This window comes from Balaenoptera ricei, chromosome 3 (genome assembly GCF_028023285.1).
Source record: "Balaenoptera ricei isolate mBalRic1 chromosome 3, mBalRic1.hap2, whole genome shotgun sequence".
Lineage (NCBI taxonomy): Eukaryota > Metazoa > Chordata > Mammalia > Artiodactyla > Balaenopteridae > Balaenoptera > Balaenoptera ricei.
In genome coordinates, this window is record NC_082641.1 from 64,847,337 (window position 1) to 64,869,917 (window position 22,581).

General features: G+C 41.5%; 1 protein-coding gene across 8 annotated transcripts in view; it reads left to right on the forward strand.

Moving 5' to 3' along the window:
* The window catches only part of RASGRF2 (Ras protein specific guanine nucleotide releasing factor 2), a 229,323-nt gene extending 207,335 nt beyond the window's left edge, over positions 1-21,988 (forward strand). For 5 of the 8 annotated variants that reach the window (XM_059916673.1, XM_059916674.1, XM_059916675.1 and 2 more), the window contains 8 exons: positions 2,219-2,279; positions 2,579-2,682; positions 4,830-4,914; positions 7,659-7,856; positions 12,133-12,212; positions 13,937-14,054; positions 14,634-14,702; positions 17,554-21,988. In XM_059916673.1, the coding sequence (XP_059772656.1) occupies positions 2,219-2,279; positions 2,579-2,682; positions 4,830-4,914; positions 7,659-7,856; positions 12,133-12,212; positions 13,937-14,054; positions 14,634-14,702; positions 17,554-17,646 (808 nt within the window). In that variant the 3' untranslated portion in view covers positions 17,647-21,988. Of the gene's footprint in view, positions 1-2,218; positions 2,280-2,578; positions 2,683-3,693; positions 3,820-4,829; positions 4,915-7,658; positions 7,857-12,132; positions 12,213-13,936; positions 14,055-14,633; positions 14,703-17,553 lie in introns of those variants that run through there. The other 3 variants (XR_009502340.1, XM_059916679.1, XM_059916680.1) reach the window with 3 other exon arrangements.
* Positions 21,989-22,581: the final 593 nt, after the last annotated feature.

Here is a 22,581-nt window from a genome sequence, read left to right on the forward strand (position 1 = left end):
TTATTAAACACATCTCTATATTTTTCTGAGCTATTTCCTCGAGTCACATCTACCTTAAGAATTCGACTTGCCCTATGCATCTCTTCCTTTTACTTGGCTGTTCCTGAGTTATATCCTTTATAATAAAACTGTAACTATATGCATAAAAAAAGAAAAGAAAAAAGAATTCGACTTGCCATCACTAATGAATTCATGGGTGGGCATCAAATTCTGGAGCTGGTTCCTTAATAATAATACTGAAAATCTTTTGTAAAATGGCAATGTCACATGCCATTTTATGGCAGAGTATACATTTCTATAGTTATTTTTAACCTTGTTGGGGGTCATGGATTCCCCAAAAGAAGATGATGGAAGCAGTCTCCTCTCAGAAAAATGAACATATGAATATATGCACACATTTGCATATCATTTTTAAAAGTTTGTGGACCTCTAGAGATTATTTAGTGATACTCTAGGGTTAAGAACTTTTGTTCTAAGGGGACACTTTCAAAAGAGATAGCATTTATTTTGATTTATAGGGCAGACTCTTTTGAAGAGAGAAATGTTAGGTAACTGAATGGGGCCAGATGTATCCTGGAACATTAGGGTAAGATCGTTGAGGAGAGGAACATTTGATAGAAGCGAAATAACTTCTGGACCATTTCTTTCCAAGCTAAGAATATTGCCCAGCCTCATAAAAAGGATCTTTTCCATGGGTACACATAGTTATAAGGCCACTGATCTCTCTCCAAGAACACAGGCTACCGTAGAAAGGATGACATGCGCTTTGGGAAAGAGTCACTTTTCCCCTGTGTCTAACCCTTAAGTGTGATGTAACAGTCTTTGGAGAAAGAGTTATGTTTACTCATTTTTTCCTCACCTTAATCTGCCCTTTAGCATATGGTGACTTTTTCTTCTCACAAATGATACGGCTAATTGCAAACAGGAAGACTGCCATTCCTGTGATCTAGAAGGATTCTGCTCCCGGGTAAACAGCCAAGAACTTTTGTTAGAGAGAAGGAAGATAGAGGAAAGGGAATTGACCTTTTCTGGTGTGTGTTCTATGCTGGACCTTTGAAGTGGTGCCTTTCATAAGCCTGCTCATGACAAGCAAGAGCAACAGGAAAGCAAACTGGACCGAACCCTGGGCCAGTTAGTCCCATTACTTCGAGCTTTTGTTTCCTCATCTATAAAATGGAGATAATAATGCTTACTTTAAAGGGATTTTTTATGATATAGGAGAGAGTGTGTGTCAGATGGTTAGCACGTGCCTGGCATGTAATGAGCATACAAGTACCCACCTCAGTTGATTTTGTATTTTCGAGGGTGATAGTTTTGTTTTTATCAACTCAGAACACAATAGAACATCACATCATTGTTGCTTTTTAAAACTAGCGTCCTCCAGCAGACAGGCTACATGGTTGGGCACTGTTTAAATATTTTAATACTTTTAATATGTGATTGTGCCTTCCTTTTAGGACACTTAAAGTGTTTGGTCCAGGTGGCAAGCTATATAATCAGGTTAATTTTCCTGGACCCTGAACTTCTCTTGGACGTGAAAGCATCACTGTCACTCTGAAACCAGCACCCACCTTAACTTACGTATTCATTTATTCATTTGTCACTGATCAAAAAACATATTTATTGAGAGCTGAATAACACCAAGTGTGGGGATACAGTACCAAATGTGTCTCAGGAAAGCCCATCTGGGAAGCAAAGGGGAAGAGTTCACCTGCTGGCTTTCTACCTGGTATTGTTTGAACTCTTGCTGCCCAGGAACTCCCCTGAGCTTCTGGTCTACCTATGCCTGCATCTTCTGCCTCAGCATCAGCAGGGAGGGGCCAGGTAGGGGCTGGAGGATTGTGGATGGGACACTTGGGCCTGTTAGAAACCCTGACTGATAGCAACGCAAGGCACCCAGATTCGTGGCATAGATCCGCTCAGTAACGCAAAGCACCAGCTTACCCTCTGCTTCACTTTCACAGTGGGTGTTTGATTTACAACTTGTATGTAGCAGGTTGGCTCCTTGTTATAAGTCAGCTCTCTTGATGATCCTCCTCTGCCTTTAACATGTGTGTTTTCCTGTTTCCTTGACCCTCTGTCTTCAACTCACGTCTCCACAGCCTCGCAGACCGGAACCCTCCGACTTCCCCCCAGGGAAAACTGAACTGCATTTTGTCATTTCATTTCTGGTATGTCTATTTTCTTTTCATGGAGGATATTTTGACTCTTTTTTTAGGGCCCTTTCACAAGATGATCAAGATGACATCCACCTAAAACTGGAGGATATAATTCAACTGGTAAGTTCAGCCGTGGTCTTATCCTGCACAATTATATGTAAGACTTACCTCTCAAAGGCAAGCACTGTGCCCATAACTGGACTGTATATTCTGTCGCTGCAACTGTGTGAGAAGAACCAGATTTGGCTTGGGGTTTAGCAGTTGGTCCATGATGTTAACGCCGGCTGATATTTCTGAGCTTTCTACCCTTTTCTTCATAGCTGGAATCTAGGGTGGACTTCGTACTCCAAGCAGCTGCAGTGAGCTGGCCGGCACCTTGCTTCCAGGTGTGTTTCATTCCCTGCCCTCATCTCTTGCAGACGGACTGTGCAAAGGCTGAGTGCTTTGAGACCTTGTCAGCCATGGAGCTGGCTGAGCAGATCACCCTCCTGGACCACATCGTTTTCAGAAGCATTCCCTACGAGTGAGTGTGCCCTCACAGCAGCAGGTCCCTGAAGGCAGGGCTGGCTGCCTCACAGCTGACATTGCTCCTCAGCAGATGTGTGTGCGCAGAGCTGTGGCTCTTAATCTTATGTTGGTTTGGTCCCACTTGAATGTCTTTTGGTTCCACTTTATATTGGAAATATTTATATGGAAATATTGGGAGCTCTCAGGATGGTCACTCTTGTGTTTCTGTATGTACTACAGTTACCATAGAATGCAAAGTTCTCTGTCCTCTCACATCTTTGTGTTATAGAAACCTCAATACAGTATAACAGTGGTTCTCAAACTTCATGGTGCCTAAAATCATTTGGGAGACCTGTTAAAAATGTACATCCCTAGGTACCGCCCCCTGCCCACCCCCCCGCCAGAGATCCTGATTCCAGTAGGTTTGAGGCCCAGGAAATTTCATTTTCAATGAGACTCCCAGATAATTCTGCGTGGTCTAAGACTATACTTTGAGAAACACTGATGTTGGGAAATTCTGTAAATTCTGCTGCAATTTTCCCCCTACATCCATAAATCAGCAGGTATTGCTGAGCATCGAGACTCCGGAACAGCGTAGACTCCCAAGACAGTGCTTTGCACAGAGCACACTTGGAGTGGGTATCTGCCGAGTGAACGCTGTCATGTCACGTAATGAGCATCTGTGTCACTACTGCCTTTTAACTGCCTCGTGTGCAGAGTAAGGGAGGCTCTTTAAGCCCCCTCCTGCTGTCCTAATCAGCAGCTCCACAACCAAGGCCTTTGTTTGGACAAGTAACAACTGTTGGCATAAGTCCCCTGTGAAATTATAACTAAATGAAAGGTAAGGGAGGGGCTGGCTAAGAGGTATGAGTGTGGTCCATGTCGCGTGTAGAGAAGAGGACATCCAGGATGATGGAGGCTCAGGCGTAGCCGTGTTGCTGGTCGGAGCTACAGTATAAGGGGCAGGGCCGGAAGATGCTCCTGCAGACTTTTCTTTTATGCATTTTATCTTATTTCCCTCTTTCAGCAATTGTAGGCCCATCCATGAACATGGGGAAAAAAGGAACGTGGCCCCTTGGCAGTACAAATGAACCCACTGACTATTTGATGACTTGAGTTAGGAGTGCAGTGCCTCTTCCCCCCACCTCCTGACTATCCTCCAGTGCGGTGAGGATTCAGGAGGGAGGGGAGCATGACCACTATGGAAGAGGAGAAACGGCAAAGCCTGAATCTTTGTGGTTGCCCTTGGTGTGGTCTCTTCCCGGGACCCTTCTCACCTCTCCTCCTCTGTGCCGCTGTGAACATGTACCAATCTTCATCCGTGGAAAAAGCACATCTTTATGTCCAGCAGCCTTGCAGGATGGGAACAGTACCACCCACGTCAAGGGACTCAGTCAACATTGCTGGATTAAGAATGTGTCAGAGTAATTTCATTTTATTTTTGGTAATGCCTTGACAAAATAATTCCTGTATGCTCCAGCTTGATTGTCCCTTGCTTGCTGTGATCCGGTGACCCACTCACGAGTGAAATGAAGGAGCAGGGATGTTATTCGGAAGACAGACCTTCCTCCAGGCTGAGCTCCCACCACCGTAACTGCCTTCATCACATGAACGGGCTGCAAAGTGCTAACACCAGCATTTGTTCATTCGGCCCTTACCACGTGTACTGTTCCGGGCTCTGGGGAGAACAAAGGAAAGTCCCTGCCCATGGAATTGACATTCTCCTGGAGACTGTCAGAGCAAAGTGGAGGAAAACATGCTGTTCTTGATTAACATTTTTGGTAGTGATGGATTTTTCAAGCCTTCTGCTAAGGCTTAAGATTTTTTTAAAGCTGATCCAGGGAAAATGATCTTGGTTTCTGAGTTAGCACTTAAGCTCTTTATTCCTCCTGTCATTGTTTTCCAATTTCAGAGAAGCCTTTATAATGATCCTAATAGGGACCCGGTTCCAAACATTTATAAGAGAAAGCTGAAACTGAAGAATCTTTTTCATTTTGGCATCAAGTGGTGAAATGGTAGAATTGAGCTAAAATTCATTTGAGATGGAACAGCAGGAGTTGGGCAATGTCAAGTTTAATGTACATAATATTCATAATAATTATCCAGGATCATAGGCACCCTTAAAAAACTTAATTGATTTTGTGTTTTGTTTTGAATTTTCAGAGAATTTCTTGGGCAGGGGTGGATGAAGCTGGATAAAAATGAAAGAACACCTTACATTATGAAAACCAGCCAACACTTCAATGATGTGAGTAACCATAAAAATAAAACCTTGTGTGGGCGTGTTATAGGAAGATGAGTATCAGGGTCTTTAGATGCCTTCTCTAAATGAAAGGAAGTCTGCCACCCACTTTTTAAACAAAACTGATGGAATGTTAAAAAAAAAAAAAATAAGCTTAAATCTCCTCTAAGAGTTCATAGTGATGTGATAACTTCCAGTTACCTTCCAGACGTAAGAGGTTCACATTTGATGGTACACAAGTCTGGTAAGTGCTCAATGATGCATAGGTAGCTGCTGTTATTTTTATCATGATCATCATTACTTCATGGTCGTAGATTGACTAGTTCTAACAGCACTGTGTCACTGGCCCCTGGTGGCACTGGTGATGGTAAGACTGGGTTGGTACAGCTGCTCCTCGTCATTACTGACATCATTCAGTCCCAATACATTCCAGGGTGGGAAGGAACCTCTTTGAGCATAATTACAGTGACGCTGAGACTGTGTGCAAAGGTAACCAGCTGTCGGTCCATCTCCCCCTCTGCTCTTCTGCAGCAGTAAGATGGAGTTGCTTTTATACCCTCCTACTCCCTATTGGTGCTGTTCTAATGGTCTTAGTCCTGTGGAAGAACCACAGATGTTGGAATGTCTTCAGGCCTATCCCGGCAAAGGGAAGGCTCCCTTTTCAATTCTACTAAAGTACGGTAAAAGGAGTAATGATAATGTTTAAAAAAAGAAGACTACCAGGAAACCTGTAGGTAAATTAATGTCATCCAGAATCAAAACACAAAACAACAGTGCAAATTCCCAAGACAGTGCTTTGCTGAGGGTACATGTGGAATAGATGTTATTACATAATAAGCATCAAATGCCACTGCTTCCTAAAGGACAGGACACATGACCTGTCTGGGCCACTCTTTGAGAAGCAGAGCCCCTTCTGTGCACAATAAACCTTTTTTTTTTCTTTTTTGCCTGTGCTGTACATACACTTGGGATGAAATGGACACTGAAATCAGAGGTTCAGTCCCAGGCTCCATACCCACATGTCTCTACTTGGGTGGCCACTTGCACTGTGTCCAGATTGCAAATGGAACTCATCATCATCACCTCCCAGACCCACCAAGCCTGCTTCTTCATCTTATTCTCTGTTCTTGGTCTTGGGTAATGGCCCCACTAGCCACTCACTCAACCAAGCACGGAATCTGGAGGTCATCTTCGACTCTTTCTTCTCCTATCCCCACCTCACTCACCCCTCAACATGTTAGTGAACCCTAAATCTACATGTCTCAGACTCTTCTTTTCCCCTCCCTTCCCACTGCCATAATCTTGATTTGGCCTTTCATTCTTTTCTCCAAGAGCTCCTAACTCACTATCTCCCCACCCCCATCTCACTGCCACCCAACCCTTTCTTCACACAGTGTCACGGAAATAACTTCTCTAAGAGGCCCATCGAATTACATCTCTTTGATGACATTTTGTCAGTGGCTTCCTCTCACCTTCACAATACGGCCCCAGCCGCTCAACCCGGCCTGCAGGAGCCCTGCCTCCTGCCATCCTTGTCTCTCACCAACCCCCGTGCTCTTCGGACAGCTGCCAGATTCTCCATGCCACCACGCCTTCCCCCTCTGTCCCTTTGCAGACACTCCTCTACTTTGATGGGAAGCAGTAGCTAGCTCTTCCTCACCCTTCAGGGTTCAGTGCAGGCACGATCTCTTTCCTCTGTACTAGGCCACCTGCCCCATGCTGCCTCTGCTTCTCAAGCTCCCCCTCCACACAGCCCTAGCTTTGCGTTTCGCTTTGTGGTATTGACTTGTTTCTGTCTGCCTCTCCTCACCTTCCCACCTAACCAGGCTCAGCGCCTTAAGGTCAGGGAGACTGATTTATTTATTTTTCTTGTTCCCACAACCTAAAAGAATGGTCCTTACTAGGTGCTCAGTACAAAATAATTTCTTTAATAAATATGCACAATGATAGTTCTGAGGCCCTGTGAGATTTAAAATACCTATGGAATTATCAAAGAATTGGTGTACTCATCAGATTTAGTGTTTGGATATAAGATTATGGACCCTAGATTCCCTTTATTAGTAATCAATCCTGTTCTAGCCTTTTCCTTTCCATATTCTAAGTGTTGAGCCTCTTAAGCTGCCTCTTTTTCTCTTGGCTTTAACTAATAGAATTACAGTGCTTAGCCTTGAAACTATAGGTCCCTTTAACTGCTGGTGGAAAAAAAATTCAGCAAGATGAGAAGATGAAAATGTTCTCTCTTCTGCACCTAAGGGTTTCTGGTTTGAGAGTTGGTAGGTTAGAGTTTGATTTGATTGGGGGGAAATGTGTTTTCTTTGTGATAACTGAGGCTTCCTAGAGTGACTATCCCCACACTGTTGGGACCCAAGGAACATTGGGAGAGGCCCCAATAAGTGAAACCCCTGATCTGCAAAGGTTCCATTCCTCAGGGGTTAGCTCATTCTCTGCCATTCTCTCAATAATTACTGGAAATGACTCCTTCATCAAAATTACTGATTAGCAAAATCACCTCTTCCCCCAACAAGCTGATGCCGAACAACCCGTCTCTTCACTCAGGATGAGCAGGTGTTCATTCGTGTGTTGTTATTGTTATCATTTAGTTTCTTCAGAAGGTTGATATCTAGATGGACCTTGATCTCGCATCCCTTGACACCTGCTTTGCTGACATTTCTGTAGGTAATTCAGGTATCGTGCCTGCATGAATTGCTTTGACTCTTAGCTGCCCTCTCTTGGCTTTTCCGTTGTCTCAGATGAGTAACCTGGTGGCCTCCCAGATCATGAATTATGCGGATGTCAGCTCCCGAGCCAACGCAATTGAGAAGTGGGTGGCCGTGGCGGACATCTGCCGGTGCCTGCACAACTACAACGGCGTGCTGGAGATCACCTCAGCCTTAAACAGAAGTGCCATCTACCGGCTGAAGAAAACCTGGGCCAAGGTGTCCAAGCAGGTGAGCATCAGCGGGCGACACCTCCCGCTGCCGCGAGGAGGAGATGACACTGGGAGATCAGAGCCAAGATAAATATTACTGATTAGGAAATAATTAGCTGAAAGGAGCAGCTCTGTTGCCAAAGAAAGGTGCCAACATGGGTAATTACTGTGCTCTTACCACTTAATTGATTCCGCTCATATACGTTTCTAAATGGTTAATTTAGAAAAGAAAATGCAAACCAAAATATTCATTATAACATATCTGGGGACAACTTCAGACAATGTGGTTGACAGTCAGGAGCTGTTCCCTGAATTATTTAGGGAGGGCGCATTGATTCCAAGTGGGCACAGTGATGTCCGTGGATCCATTCTTTCTCCCTCAAAGTAAAGGTACAAATGCCTTAGGGCCAAAGACCAGGGACAGAGGGCCTCCATGTTCACCTCTTCTTTGTCATTCAGGTAGTCAAGTTTGGGCATAATGACTTGAATGTGAAGAAATATAACTTTCTTAATTTTCTTTTAATTGGACTTAGCTTGTTCACGCTTATTTTTTCCTTCAGATAATTTCAAGATTCAAGTGACATCACCATTTTCCCCCTGCTCTTCCTCCTGTTCTTCCCCCTGAGTGTCAGTGGGTGTTAGGGAGGGCTTTTCCAGGCTTGTGGAAGGCTGTGTGCACCCACTGGCCTCCTGCTGTAGTCTTTGGCAGTTTAGTCATTGGGTACAAGCCACTGTGAGTTGACTGTGCCTTGTGTTCAAATGGTCATCCTACCCTGCCAGGAACATGGCATGGTTATTGCACGCAGGGAGCTTGGCTGACCTCACCTCCCCTTCATCTCTCACTGGCTCCACTGATTCTCTGAGATGGGGTGCGTATTACCTCTACTACAGGCTGTGGTGCCCCTTGCTGATCCCTAGTGGGCAGGCTAATTCTTCATTACTAGATAACTCACTTGACCCTCTCAAAGGGTGTTGGGGGAATTTTCTAGGCTCCTCCATGTCCCATGGGCGCCAGAGGCTAGGAGTGTTTATGCCAGGCCCTCTCTACATATCCTTCTTTCACAGACCACTGTGCCTGCCTTGTTGTGACCACCCAAAGTTGGTGAAGGGTGTCTTCAGGGTGCCCACCTCCAGGGTTTCAGGCAGGAAGAATAGCATATATTCTGCTGACATTTCCTCAAAGCTGTCTGGTTTCTGTTGCCCCTTCTGAGGGTTTAAGCCCCTCTCAGAGACATTGCTTCTTACTCTATTCTATTTTCTTTGCTCTCTCCAAGCCTTTTAAATTCCTCCCTATGTAGCAAGAAACCAAGCCTAAGTCATATCTTTTATCCCCTCCCCCCATTCCTTAGTAAAAATGGAACGCTCTAAGAATCCCAAGTTTGGCCCCTAGAACTGGCAAACTCTTCTGTGAATAAAGCCTGGACCTTGCAAATTAAAGCCACAGCTTTTATAAAAACTGTTTTTAAAAAACTTTTAATGTTGAGATCATTGTAGGTCCATATGCAATTATAAGAAATAATAGAAATCCCTTCCACCCTATACCCAGTGTCCCCCAGTGGTAACATCTCACATAACTACAGGCAATATCACAACCACAAAATTAACCATTGGTACCATCCACCAATCTTATACAGACTTCATTACTTTTACATGTATTCATTTGTGTGTATACGTGTGTGTGTGTGTGTGTGTGTGTGTGTTTAGTGTGCTTTTATTACAGGGATAGATGCATGTAATCACCACCAGAGTGAAGATACAGAACAGTTCTATCACTAGGATCCCTCCTGCCACCCTTTTATAGCGCCAGCCACCTTCCCCCCTCTCCCTCCCTAACTCCTGGCAACCACAGATCTGTTTTCCATCTCTGTAATTTTGTCATTTCAAGAATGTTGTATAAATGGAATCATGCAGTATATGACATTTTGAGATTGCCTTTTTTTAAACTCAGAATAATTCCTTTGAAATCCATTAAAGTTGTTACATGTATCAATTCTTAGTTCCTTTTTATTGCTGAACGGTACCTCCTGGTGTAGATATATGACGTTTCATTTAAGCATTCACCCCTTGAAGGACATCTGGGTTGTTTTCAGTTTCAGCTATTACAAATAAAGCTGCTATGAACATTCATGAATATGTTTTATGTGACTATAAGTTTTCATTTCTCTGGGATAAATGCCTAAGAGTGCGATTGCTGGGTCATATGGTAATTGTGTATTTAGTTTTATAAGAAACTGCCACTCTTTTCTAGAGAAGCTGTACCATTTTACATTCCTATCAGGAGTGTATGAGTAAACCAGTTTCTCCACATTCTTGTCAGCATTTGGTGTTATCACTATTTTTAATTTTAGCCATTTTGAAATCTCACCATTGTTTTAATTTGCACTTGCTAATGGCTAATAATGTTAAACATCTTTTCATGTGCTTGTTTGCATCTGTATATCCTCTTCAGCAAAATGCCTACTCATGTCTTCAGCTCATTTTTTAATTAGATTGTTTGGTTTTTTTACCTTTGTGATTTGAGAGTTCTTTCTATATTCCTCCACTTTATTCTTCTCTTTCAAAATTATTTTAGCTACCTTAGGTGCTGTGACTTCCATATAAATTTTAGGATAAAAACTCTGTCTTAAAAGCTTTACTGAGATTTCCATTGAAATTCCATTAAACCAGTCAATTTAGGGAGAATTGACATCTTTACTACACTGAGTCTTCCAGTCCATAAACACAGTATTTCTCACAATTTCTTTAGGTTTTCTTTGATTTCTTAAATCAGCATTTTGAAATCTTCAACATACAAGTCCTGTATATGTTTTGTTAGATTTATGCCTAAATATTTCGTTTTCTTTGGAGATATTTAAACGTTCTTGTGGTTTTAATTTTGGTTTCCACACATTCATTGTTAGTACATACAAATGTAATTGATTTTTTTGTGTTGGTCTTGTATCCGTAACCTTGCTGAACTCACTTATTAGTCCTAGGAGCTTTTTTGTAGATTCCTTGGAATTTTCTACATAGACAATTATGTCACTTGTAAATAGGAACAATCTTATTTCTTTCTTTCCAATTTATATGCCTTTTATTTCCTTTTCTTGCCTTGTTGCTCTGGCTAGACTTTCCAATGCTATGTTGAATGAGATAGTAAGAGAGGACATTTTTACCTTGCTCTTGATCTTGGGGGGAAAGCTTTCAGCTTTTCACCATTAAGGATGGTGTTAGCTGCAGGCTTTTTGTAAATGCTTTTCATAAAATTGAGGAAGCTACTTTCTTTTCCCTAGTTTTTGAGAGATTTTATGATGAATGGGTATTGGAATAGTATTTTTATTTTATTTATTTTAATTTTTTAATTTAAAAAAAATTTTTAACATCTTTATTAGAGTATAATTGCTTTACAATGTTGTGTTAGTTTCTGCTGTATAACAAAGTGAATCAGCTATACATAAACATATATCTCCATATCTCCTCCCTCCTAAGTCTCCCTTCCACCCTCCGTATCCCACCCTCTGGGTGGTCACAAAGCACCGAGCTGATCTCCCTGTGCTATGTGGCTGCTTCCCACTATCTATCTATTTTACATTTGGTAGTGTATATATGTCCATGCCACCCTCTCACTTTGTCCCAGCTTACCCTTCCCCCTCCCCATGTCCTCAAGTCCATTCTCTACGTCTGCGTCTTTATGGAATAGTATTTTTAAAGTGGGCTTCAAACAGCTATATCAGAATCTAAAAGCTGGACACTGACCCCTTGGCCATGGCTGGGTTTTGCCTTCCTCTAAGGCAGTGGTGGCCTCAGCCATTAGGCACTGGATACAAAGAGCATATTATCCTGTCACACACATGTCACATTTCATCAGAGTCGATATTGGTCAGTCCATAGCCAAGCAACAGAATACGTGCTTTGATGACTTGGAAATTAACAGTCGAAAAGATTCATCGTGAAAACTCCCTGACACAAGACCTCTCCTTTAAGATTCCCTATTCAACATGTGCTTTTCAGTTCTTTAAGTTCCTAAGTTTCTTGTGCATTACAGTTTTTCTTTTCTACACATTTTCTCTCTTTTTGGCTCAATGATTAGTGTAGTCACTTTTCTTCTCCACGTGTTCTCCCTCCTTTGTTTAAACATTAAGTTTAAAAATAATGCCCCCCTCTATACTTTGAAAGTCATATCACATCACAGTAGTCTGGCAAAGGTATCAGTAACTGCCACTGTAGAAGAGAACTGAGCATCTTTTGGTAACTTACCACCTTATCAAACCATAGGAATATTTTCATGACATACTAAGTTATTTGTTTCTTTCTAGACAAAAGCTCTAATGGACAAGCTTCAGAAGACTATTTCATCTGAAGGAAGATTTAAAAATCTCAGAGAAACCCTTAAAAAGTATGTCTATCTTAATTATTAAATTATTCATAATTCAGAAATATGTTTATATAATTTTTATAGTGTACAAATAGTCACTTACCTCCTACTTTGGTTTGAAAAGAAAAACAAATGGGAACAACTCCCATCATATAGGTGTTTTTCTGATTTCCCTTTTCATTTGGAATACTGTGGATACAGTAAGTAAATAGCTTATAGATATACTCATGGTATGCAGAGCTTTCCAAATAAGAAGAAAATATCACCATAGTAAATCAAACCACATAAAGAGTAAATCAAACTCTTTTACTATAAAGAGTTTCTTGACTTGGTATTTCTTAAACACAGTGATCTCCTGTGATTTTTTTTTTTTTAATTTTTTTAAAAATTATTTATTTATTTATTTTTATTTATGGCTGTGTTGGGTCTTCGTTTCTGCGCGAGGGCTTCCTCCAGTCGTGGCAAGCGGGGGCCACTCCTCATCGCGGTGCGCGGGCCTCTCACTATCGCGGCCTCTCCTGTTGCAGAGCACAGGCTCCAGATGCGCAGGCTCAGTAATTGTGGCGCACGGGCCCAGTTGCTCCGCGGCATGTGGGATCTTCCCAGACCAGGGCTCGAACCCGTGTCCCCTGCATTGGCAGGCAGACTCTCAACCACTGCGCCACCAGGGAAGCCCTCCTGTGATTTTTTTATTTAAATATTCCAGTGCCTATTGATTATTATTATGTATTTTTGACCTTTTATTGCTGGATCATTCTCTCTTTCTACAGACACGCACACACACACACACACACACGCACGCGCGCACAGAGATAGAGAGAGAGAGAGAATAAAATGTATTCTCCTGCAACTTGTTTTCTTATCATCTACTGCACATACTTGCCTTACTCTGGAAAATATTGTCCTGTGATGCCATGAGAGAAAGAAAGACTCATAGTAACAACAATGACAACAGTAGTACAAGAACTATTCACTGAATACTGGCTAAATGACAGACTCTATGTGAAGTGCTTGATGTGTCTAATTTAAGCCTCACAGCAAACTAAAGAGATAAGTTTTATTGTCTCCATTTTACAGACGAGAAAACTGCGGTTCAGAGAGTTTGCCCTGCATCACTTAGTAAGTGGTCAAGCAGGGACTCAAACCCAGTTCACTCTGGATCAAAAGGCCATATTCTCAGCCTCTAGACTCCTTGAGAAAAACAAGTTCATCCCCCTTCCAAACAGCAAAGGTCTCACTTTAGCATGTAGTTGTGATATTAATTAAGTCTATACCTTCTAAAACATTTAAATACTAACTAAAACAGAAAACAAGTTTTACAAGCTCTAATTACATTGATTTTTTTTTCCACCCACTTCTTTAAGGTTGAATGTTTGCACTTTAATGAGGTGAGGGCATGGGGTTTTCCTACATGCTTTTACTCCTCAGAGAAGTGTGGCCAATGCAGATAAATACTGCAAGCAAGTCTCGCTAGCAAACGTTTGTATTTGTCTGTAAGACATCCTGTTGTTTGAAATACCATTGTCTCAAACACATAGTAAAGCATGGGCGGTAATTTTGTATCATATTCTATTGTGAGGCATATTTAAAACTCTGCATATCGTAAGTGTGCTTCTGAAAATGGAATTAAAAGACTTTATTCTTCAGGGTGGGAGCAGCACATTTGCTTCCTATTTATTTTAAATGGGGAGGTAAGTGGACACTGGTGGGAATGAGCATGACAACAGTACCTCTTGGTCTTGCAGCTGTAACCCCCCTGCTGTTCCTTATCTGGGGATGTACCTGACAGACCTGGCATTTATTGAAGAAGGAACACCAAACTTTACTGAGGAAGGCCTCGTCAATTTCTCCAAGATGAGAATGGTAGGTAAGAATTTCATACAATCAGGCTGTCTCAGTGACATCAGTGGCTTATAGAGAAGAGGCGACGTCATGGAAGTTCACTTCTTTTTACGCTCGAGGTGGAAGAGGTGGTGGACACTGGTGGTGGACACCTGATGTTGGCTGATTCAGGAGATTTTCGCAGGCCCATTTCAGCTTGCAGTCTGGACAAAGAGGGTAGGGAAAAAAGCTCCAGGGATGACTTTCTAGGACTGACCAGTGATAGACAGATGCTGAGGCTTCTTGCTGGACAGCTGGGTTCTAAGCACCAAGTTAGAAGCAAGGAGCCCATGGACACTAGCACCCAGGGCTTGCCACTCCTGAACCTGAGGCCACCCCGTGACAGCTGTTTCCCTGATGGTGAATTCAGTATTTCCTTGCTGTTAACATTTTGTGTGGCTCATTAAAGGGCAAGAAAGCCCTGGGGCCTGGAGCGTGATAGGACAGGGCTCCAGATACCTCACTGGAGGAAGGGACTGACTACTCTGGGATGGGCTCCCAGAAGAATGTGCTGCAGCACAGGGCAGTACTTAGGCTTTGCTTTTGTTGTTTCTCTGTCAGATATCACACATCATCAGAGAGATACGCCAGTTCCAGCAGACTTCCTATCGAATAGACCATCAGCCAAAGGTAATATTGTGTGGTTGTAAGAGAATTTAATGAAGAAAAAAGTGGAAATTAATTAATTGGAAACAGCAGTAGAGTAGATCAATAATACCAAAAGCTGACTCAAAGAAAAGACCAATAAAACAGACAAACCTTTGGTAACTCTGAGTAAGAAAAACAAGAAAGAAAGCAAAAAGAATATCAATTCATCATCAAATTCTATCTATTTTACATCCTGTATTTCTTGTGAAGCTGGAACCACCCCTACCACCACCACCCCTGGTCCAAACTACCAATATCTGTTACCTGGTCTACAGAATGCAAATCCATTCTACAAATTTACAGCCAGATAGAACTCTCTGAAACACACAGTGGAAGTTGTTTGCTTTATTGGCTTCCCTTTGCTCTTAGGATAAGGAAAGAAAAAAATCTTGATATGTCCAAAAAGTCTTGCATTGTGTGGTCCCTACTCATCTTTCAAGATTCATCTCACGTCTTATACCCCCTTCCTTTCTCCATCCCAAACACAACTGGTCTTTATTACCTCTTTCTTTCTTCTTTCTTTACTTTTGTTCCTTCCTTCCTCCCTCCCTCCATCCCTCCCTCCCTTCCTTCCTTCTTTTCTTTTCATTTTTTAATAGACGTTATTTTTTAGAATCATTTTAGCTTTACAGAAAAATTGAGAAGGTAAGACAGAAGATTCTCATATAACTCACAGCCAATTATCCCTATTAGTTCATGGAACCTGACATACTTATTATGAAACTCATAAGGAAGCTTTAATAGGCCCCCAAAAAATAAGGACTTTTTGAAAAATAAGAAGAGTAAGGGAGAGCCTTCCCTACCAGATACAGACACTGAAACTGTAGTGAATAAAACAGGACTATATTGGCACAGGAATACAAACTCAATGGAGCAGGATAAAGTCCAGATGCAGATTTTGTCTATATGAAAATCTAATATGGGATAAAGGAGACGTTTAAAGAAAGCACCAGAAAGAAACTGACCATTGTGTAAATGGAATAGGAATTTTGGCTATCTTATACCATTCACAAAAATAAATTCCAGATGAATTCACTACTTAAATATAAAAAGAAATATTAAATTATTTAAATAAAATATAGGATAAAATTTCATGACCTTTGGGTTTGAAAGACCCTAAACACAGAATGCAAAATCTGTAAAAGACAAGCTTGATAAAGTTTGCTGAATCAAAATCTAAAACTTCTATATGACAAAGGGCAATTGTTTAAAAAGTCAAAATACAAGCAGTAGACTAGGAGACAATATTTGTAACATGTAAAACAAAGAGACAGAGTAAAAGTGTTCCTATAAATCTATAAGAAAAGCATAAATAGCTCAATAGGAAAATTGACAAAGCTATAAGCAGGTAACTCACAGAAGAAGAAACAAATAAATATTTGGAAAATGTTCCACTTCATTAATAAGAAAAAATGCAAATTATGAAGCATCATTATCAGCTATCAGAAAGACAAATTTTTAAAATATTGATAACAGCAAACATTAGTTAGCGTATGGGATAACAGGTGCTTTTAGGTACTATAGGTACAACAATTTTGGAGGTCATTTTATGTTATCTTTTAAAATTAAAAATTAATATACCAAGTAACCGGAATTCTTATACACTGCTGGTGAGAGTAACACGGTACAACCTCTTTGGAAAACTGTGTCATTTGGAGGTTTCTTGAAATGTTAAATATGCATCTACCTTATGACCCAGGTATTTATCCAAGAGGGAAGTGAAAACATGCCCATTAAAAGTCTTGTATAAAATGTTTATAGCATTTCTTAATAATAGCCAAAAATTGGAAACAGCCCAGGTGTCCATAAATAGACGAATGGATAAACAAATTGTGGTACATCTATACAATGGACCCACTACTCAGCAGTGGAAGAGGACAAACCACTGAAACACACCACAATATAGATGAATCTCAAAACATTATGCTGAGTGAAAGAAGCCAGACACAAAAGAGTGCATACTGTGTGATTCCATTTGCGTGAAGTTCTAGAGCAGACAGAACATGTGGTGATAGAAATCTGAGCAGCGATTGCTTCTGGCAGCAGGTTAATTGGGAAGCTGCATGAGGGAACTTTCTGGGGTGATGGAGTTATTCTCTAGCATGCTATATATGTAAGTTACATGGGTGTTTACATTTGTCAAAACTAATCAAGCTATTAATTTTACTTATGTCTGTTATATCTCAGTAAAAATAAAGAAATATTTTCATGGAGCTACCCCATGTTCCAACATGTTCATTTTCATATGCTTTCCTTTCATTTCATTTCCAGTGTCTAGAGGACCATTCACATGTGAACACTAGGAAACATGCTAACAAGGACTTCACTGTAACTTTGTGTCATAGTGAAACATTGACAGCAACCAAACACCCATCAATATGAGATCATTAAAGAAACTCTGATATGTCACACTGTTAATGGTGCACAGCAGTTAGAGCTCTTTGTACTGACATGGGGAGATCTCCACGACTTCTAGTTTGACAAAAGCAGAATAAAATGTATCGTTTTGATACCATTTATAAGGGGAAAAAATGATTTCTGTAAGTGCATGGTAATGTCTAGAAAGACACAGAAAAATGTCTGGGAGAATACAAGTCAACTGATAACAGTGGCAATTCTTGAGGGCAGTGCCTGGGGGTGGGAGCTGACAGAGGACTAGAGATGTGTGATTATTTTTCTTTTTTACAGTAAGAATATATTCATAATTTTTTTAGTTACCTAAAGTATTTCAATGCTTAGGAGAAAACGTTGAATTGTGTCGGGTTCCATCCAGAAAATGTACGTACTGGTGTTGTGAAAAAACTCAAAGTGGGGATTCCCCTTTTTTCTCCAGGTCACTCAGTACTTGCTTGACAAAGCCCTCATCATAGATGAAGATACACTGTATGAGCTGTCTCTAAAAATTGAACCTCGGCTCCCTGCTTGACGATCCAGCCTTGCCCCGAGTCCGTGGAATTTTCGTGGAAAGCAGAAGGGACAGAACTGTGCACGCCACGCCTCCCACAGTGCAGGGAGGACGGGGGTGATGGAGACGACGAAGCCAGTCTCCTTTGTCCCCCGAAGATGATGGAACCAAACGGGAATTCTGTCTCCAGCCAGGGAAGCCCAGTTGGTTGGAGTCGAAGACAGATGCTTCAGACTTGGGTGGGAAGGTGAAGAGATTGATATTTGGTAAAGCTGAGGGCACATTTGCATGAGGGAATATAAGATGGGAGGTGCTGGTAGCCATTTTAATGAAGCAGGTTAAGAAGGGGAATTTGAAACTCTGCTGCATGTTCTGTTAGAACTCGGGGACGAGGGTCCATGGAAAAGACTTGTGATGTTTCGCTGGTACTTTACTGGCCCGGTGCACCTCCCAGTCTTCTCCTAGGGTTTAACTGCTTCTGTTACATTTCCTTTGTTACAGGCTTCCAGAAGAGCCGAGGCTGCCTCTGTAGGGATGGGCCGACACATAAGCAATTTCAGTCCTCAGCATGTGCATGGTTCTCAGTGCATCATAAATATTTATATTGGAGGAATGGCATGTTCTGAAACTGCTCTTTCAGTCTTTAGGCAACAGGACAGGAAAGACAGGTTGAAAGTCAGGTGGATTTGTACGTAACATTTCCATAATTAAAAACTCAGTAGCTGTGCCCCTGAGGAGCCCAGCCAGTGGCTCTCTCGAGGTGGGGGACTGGGGGGCTTCTTCCTGAGGCTGTGGAGACCAGGAAGCCAATGCCCCTGGAGAGACAGGTGCAGGCTTTGCAAAACGATGCCCACGCACCTCACCGACAAAACTGTGGAATACGACAAAAGGCCACAAAGTGCTACAGGGAAGAGTGGGTTTCAATGCTAAGTGAAAAGATACACTTAAAAATCATCTCTGCACCTTGCTGTGCTTGTTTTCTTCCCCCCCCCCCCCGCCGCCCCCCACCATTGGTATTGTGGGAATCTATTCTGATTTACACAAACCATTTTTAGCCTCACTATGAACGTTGATTGTATTTTTTTTTTTAAAGCTGTTTAGTGGGATTTTCTTTTTAAAACCCACCTTTCTGTGTGCTGTTGGTAGACGGTTCTTCCCCAGTCTTTAAATTTTGAGACATTTCTGAGTGAAAATATTGTAAGTATATGGGAAATGGACCCAACCACTCAACAGCCCTTGTGTCAGAAAACCAAATGCAGGGGTTAGTCCTCCTACCCTAGGCTGGGAAAGCAACCTTGCTTCTCCCAGGATTGTTGGTTGTTGAAGAAATAGGGCTATCTCATGTTTACCTCCCTCTTCTCTTCTCAGGGAGACCTCTGCTTTCAAAGAAGAGAAAAGATATAGAGTTATTGTTACCTGAGCCTATTGCATCTGGCAGGCATGAAGCATATTGATGCAGACAATGAAAAAAAATTGACCTGGCTGCTTTCTCTCTTTCTTTGCACTTTAATTATGTTGTTAGAGCTGACAGCTGACTAATAAATTCAACTTGCTGGCTCATAAGACCCAGGGAACTGATAATGTCCCACAGAGGTGGAGAATGTACATTTTTCCTGCATGGTAAGGGCCATGTCTGTACATAACTATGTAGTGAAATATCAAGTCAGTAAAAGAAAATACTTATAATATTTGAAGACCATTACAAAAATATTTTCAATAGCTCATATTAGCCAACAGGATAGCACTAAACCCAAGGAGGGTGACTTATGGATGCTTTATTTTTATTTTTTTTAAAAAAGTTGCTCGTTTTTTCTCTTTAATTTCAAATAAGAGGTTGATGCATCTTGATGCATGATAAGAAGCATGGGTTGTTTGGATCCTAACAATGCATAACTTACAATTTGTTTCTCAATGTTCAGAAACAGAGTTTGAACTAATATATGTCAGTTGCACCAAGCACCTCAAAGTCTTGCAAAAGAATATGAAAGTAAAGGTTAACTTTCTTGGTGCAAAAACATAGTTTTGAAGGTGAACTAAAACCAGGACAAATCAGTGAAAGGACCACACACATAGTAGTTTCAGGCAGAGCAACACGCAGAAAGGTTGATGCATCGGACTCTGCCCTTAGAGTCCCCAAAGTCTTCCAGAAGGGAGGGTGTGGTTCTGTGGGCACTGTCCCTGGAAGTTTGGACCCTTAATTCTCTGACCCAAATGTTCCAGAGGCAATGCAGCCATTCTTATTAGAGAAAAATAGGAACTAGAGGAATTTCCAAATACGTCTCCCCTTTTGGCATACAGGTTTTCCTCAACTAGTGACAAAGCTTTCAGGCCTATTTCCTGCAGGATGTTGGAAGCGCCCCCCAGTGGTCAACTTTGGGCACTGTCAGTAGTCTATGCTGACCTTTGCATTCTATTGAGAGTCACACACCCCTCCTTCTGCTTCGTAGTCTGAAGCCTTGCTGGAGCTGCAAGAGAGAGAACTCCACCTCCAAGGGAGTTGCTTTTGATGACCTGCACTATTTTGGGGCCAGCTGGGAGAGAAAGTGCATTTTTCAACTTGGTCACACTTAAAATCCCCAAGAGCAATTTGTGGTTTCTTTTTGATTGTTTAAAGCACCCATCCTCTTCTGCCTTGCAAGCTTTGTGTGACTGTTGGAGCGTGCACCCCTGGCTTTGTCTGCTTATATTCTATTATATGAGACCCATTTCTGTGACTAGATGGGAGGTCAGGCCCTAACAGCCAAGTAGAGAACACTTATATTCTTGCAAAATGAACCCAGAAAATCAGAAGTAAAATCCAGTTTCTTGCTTTCAGATGAATAGCCACATTTTGTACTGTCAATGAAATTATCTTGGGGATTTTAGGGGATGCCTTTGGTTATTAACTAAGACATCCAGTTTTGCTACAGGGACAAATCTCTTACATAAGCCAATATATTATACAGATTCAGGCATGAAGTAGGATGTTGCCACTTTTCCTTAGTGTTTCTCTGAAGGAATTTAAGGAGGGAATTTTAAACAACTGTTGCAATATTTTCAACTGGCTTTCACACCAAGTCCCCATTACTGTTTGCTAAATTTCAGTACAGATACTGAATACCTTTGCAGAGAAAACTCCGTTATGTTCCAATTGGAGTGTGGGTGATGATGGACCCGCCCCTCTTTTTTTTTTTCTCACAGTGCTATAACAGACAAGACCGTGGGTCAGCAATGATTGGGCCACTTTTAAATTCTTAACTAAAAAGAGTAATGCAATAGAGGGGTTGTTCCTAATAAAATTAACTTTTATTTTAAAATAAAGGATTTTATTTAGCTTTTCAAAGTTTTATTTTATTCCCCCTGGATGGGAAAAAAAGAAAAAAAAAACCTTTCCCTTCACTTTATAAGATTTTTAAAAAACCAGCCTGTGAAGTTTATCATTTTTACTGCTGTTGAAATGGTATAAAAGATAACATATTATTTATGGCTAAAGGATAGAGCTAGGCTAATGTCCACAGTCAGAAGGAGTAAGTGAATAGGATTCATTTTCATTTCAGAAAGACAACAGATTGTAGCTTTAAATAATGACTTGATTACAGACACCACTGTGTGAATCCTGGTAATAAGACTTGAGTCAGTGAAATCTAATCAGAGTGTCATTTCTCCATGTCTGTCAGTGACTTAACATTAAGGCAGGGCAGAGCTAAAGTAGAAAACAACCATTTTGTTGTAGGTATAAACACATGAATGATTCAGAAAATTATTCATCTTGGCTACCACACCACATGACGTGAATATTAGGGTTGATTTGATTGTACTTGATCTCACTTGCTCAAGAAAAATAAGAGTTCATCAATAAATGAGGTTGAACCACTGTCTTTGACACCACCGTTGATTTTTCCATGGAAAGGCAGTTGTGAAAGAGCCCTGGACTGGGCATTCTAGCCCTGAGTCCTAGGCTCAGGTCTACATCTAAAGCCTTAGGCCAGTGCTGAAACCTCTCTGAGCCTCAGTTTCTTCATCTGTGAAATGGAGTTAATAGTGATTCCTGTGCTGCCTACCTCACAGGGCTGTCATGAGGACAAAATGGATTAGACTGTAAACTGTAAAGTGCTGTCCAAATGTGAGGTAACTTGATTACCATCCTCATCTCTCTTTTGCAGAGGATTTAAGTGTATTTCTTTGTGATTTGTATGTGTGTGTGAGATGGACAAACCCACGTGTTACTTTGAGAAGTATATCGTTTGTGTCCAGTTGCTTTGCAAATCTACGGACATTTGTGACTCCGCCAGAGGGGTTTGTGCTGTGGCCTAACACTTGCCGGGTGAGGTGTGGGTTATGCCTGTATGCAAATTAAACTTTGCCTTTCTCGAATTCTCCAAAATCTCCTTAGTCTCTTCATTTGATTCTTTTAGCATTTTTCTCTCTTGTCTCTTTCATCACAATGGGCTCCTTCAGATATTCTTTTGTTATACTTCTGAAGTTTGGTGGGGGAAAAGGTTTAGAGGAAGCCATGCTGCAGGTACTAAAATATTAGAGAATTTGGAGGACCTCAAAAAAATATTAAGGGTCATCTAGTTCCACTGTCTCTCCAGGGCTTACGTCTTTCCTGTGCCATCGTCAGCCCAGGTTTGACCACCTCCAGGCACAGAACTCATTACTGTCCAAACAGCTCTGTTCACCTAATGGCAGCTCACAAACAGGCTGTGGAGAGAAAAGGTGCTGAGGTGGAGGCCTGGCCCAGCCGTCACCGGCTCCAACCCTGGATGAGCCCCCGAGCCATCTAGAATTACTGCAATAGTTACGTGGAATAATACATATGAAAATACTTAAACTTTTGTCAAGTAGATGAAGTTGTCCTAACATTTAGAGCTGAAGGAAACATGACACAGCTGTTGAGCACGAGAGAGAACTGAGGAAAGGAAGAATGTAGGTCCCTTCTGTCCCACTGGTTTCCTTTTCCATTTCTGAAATGAG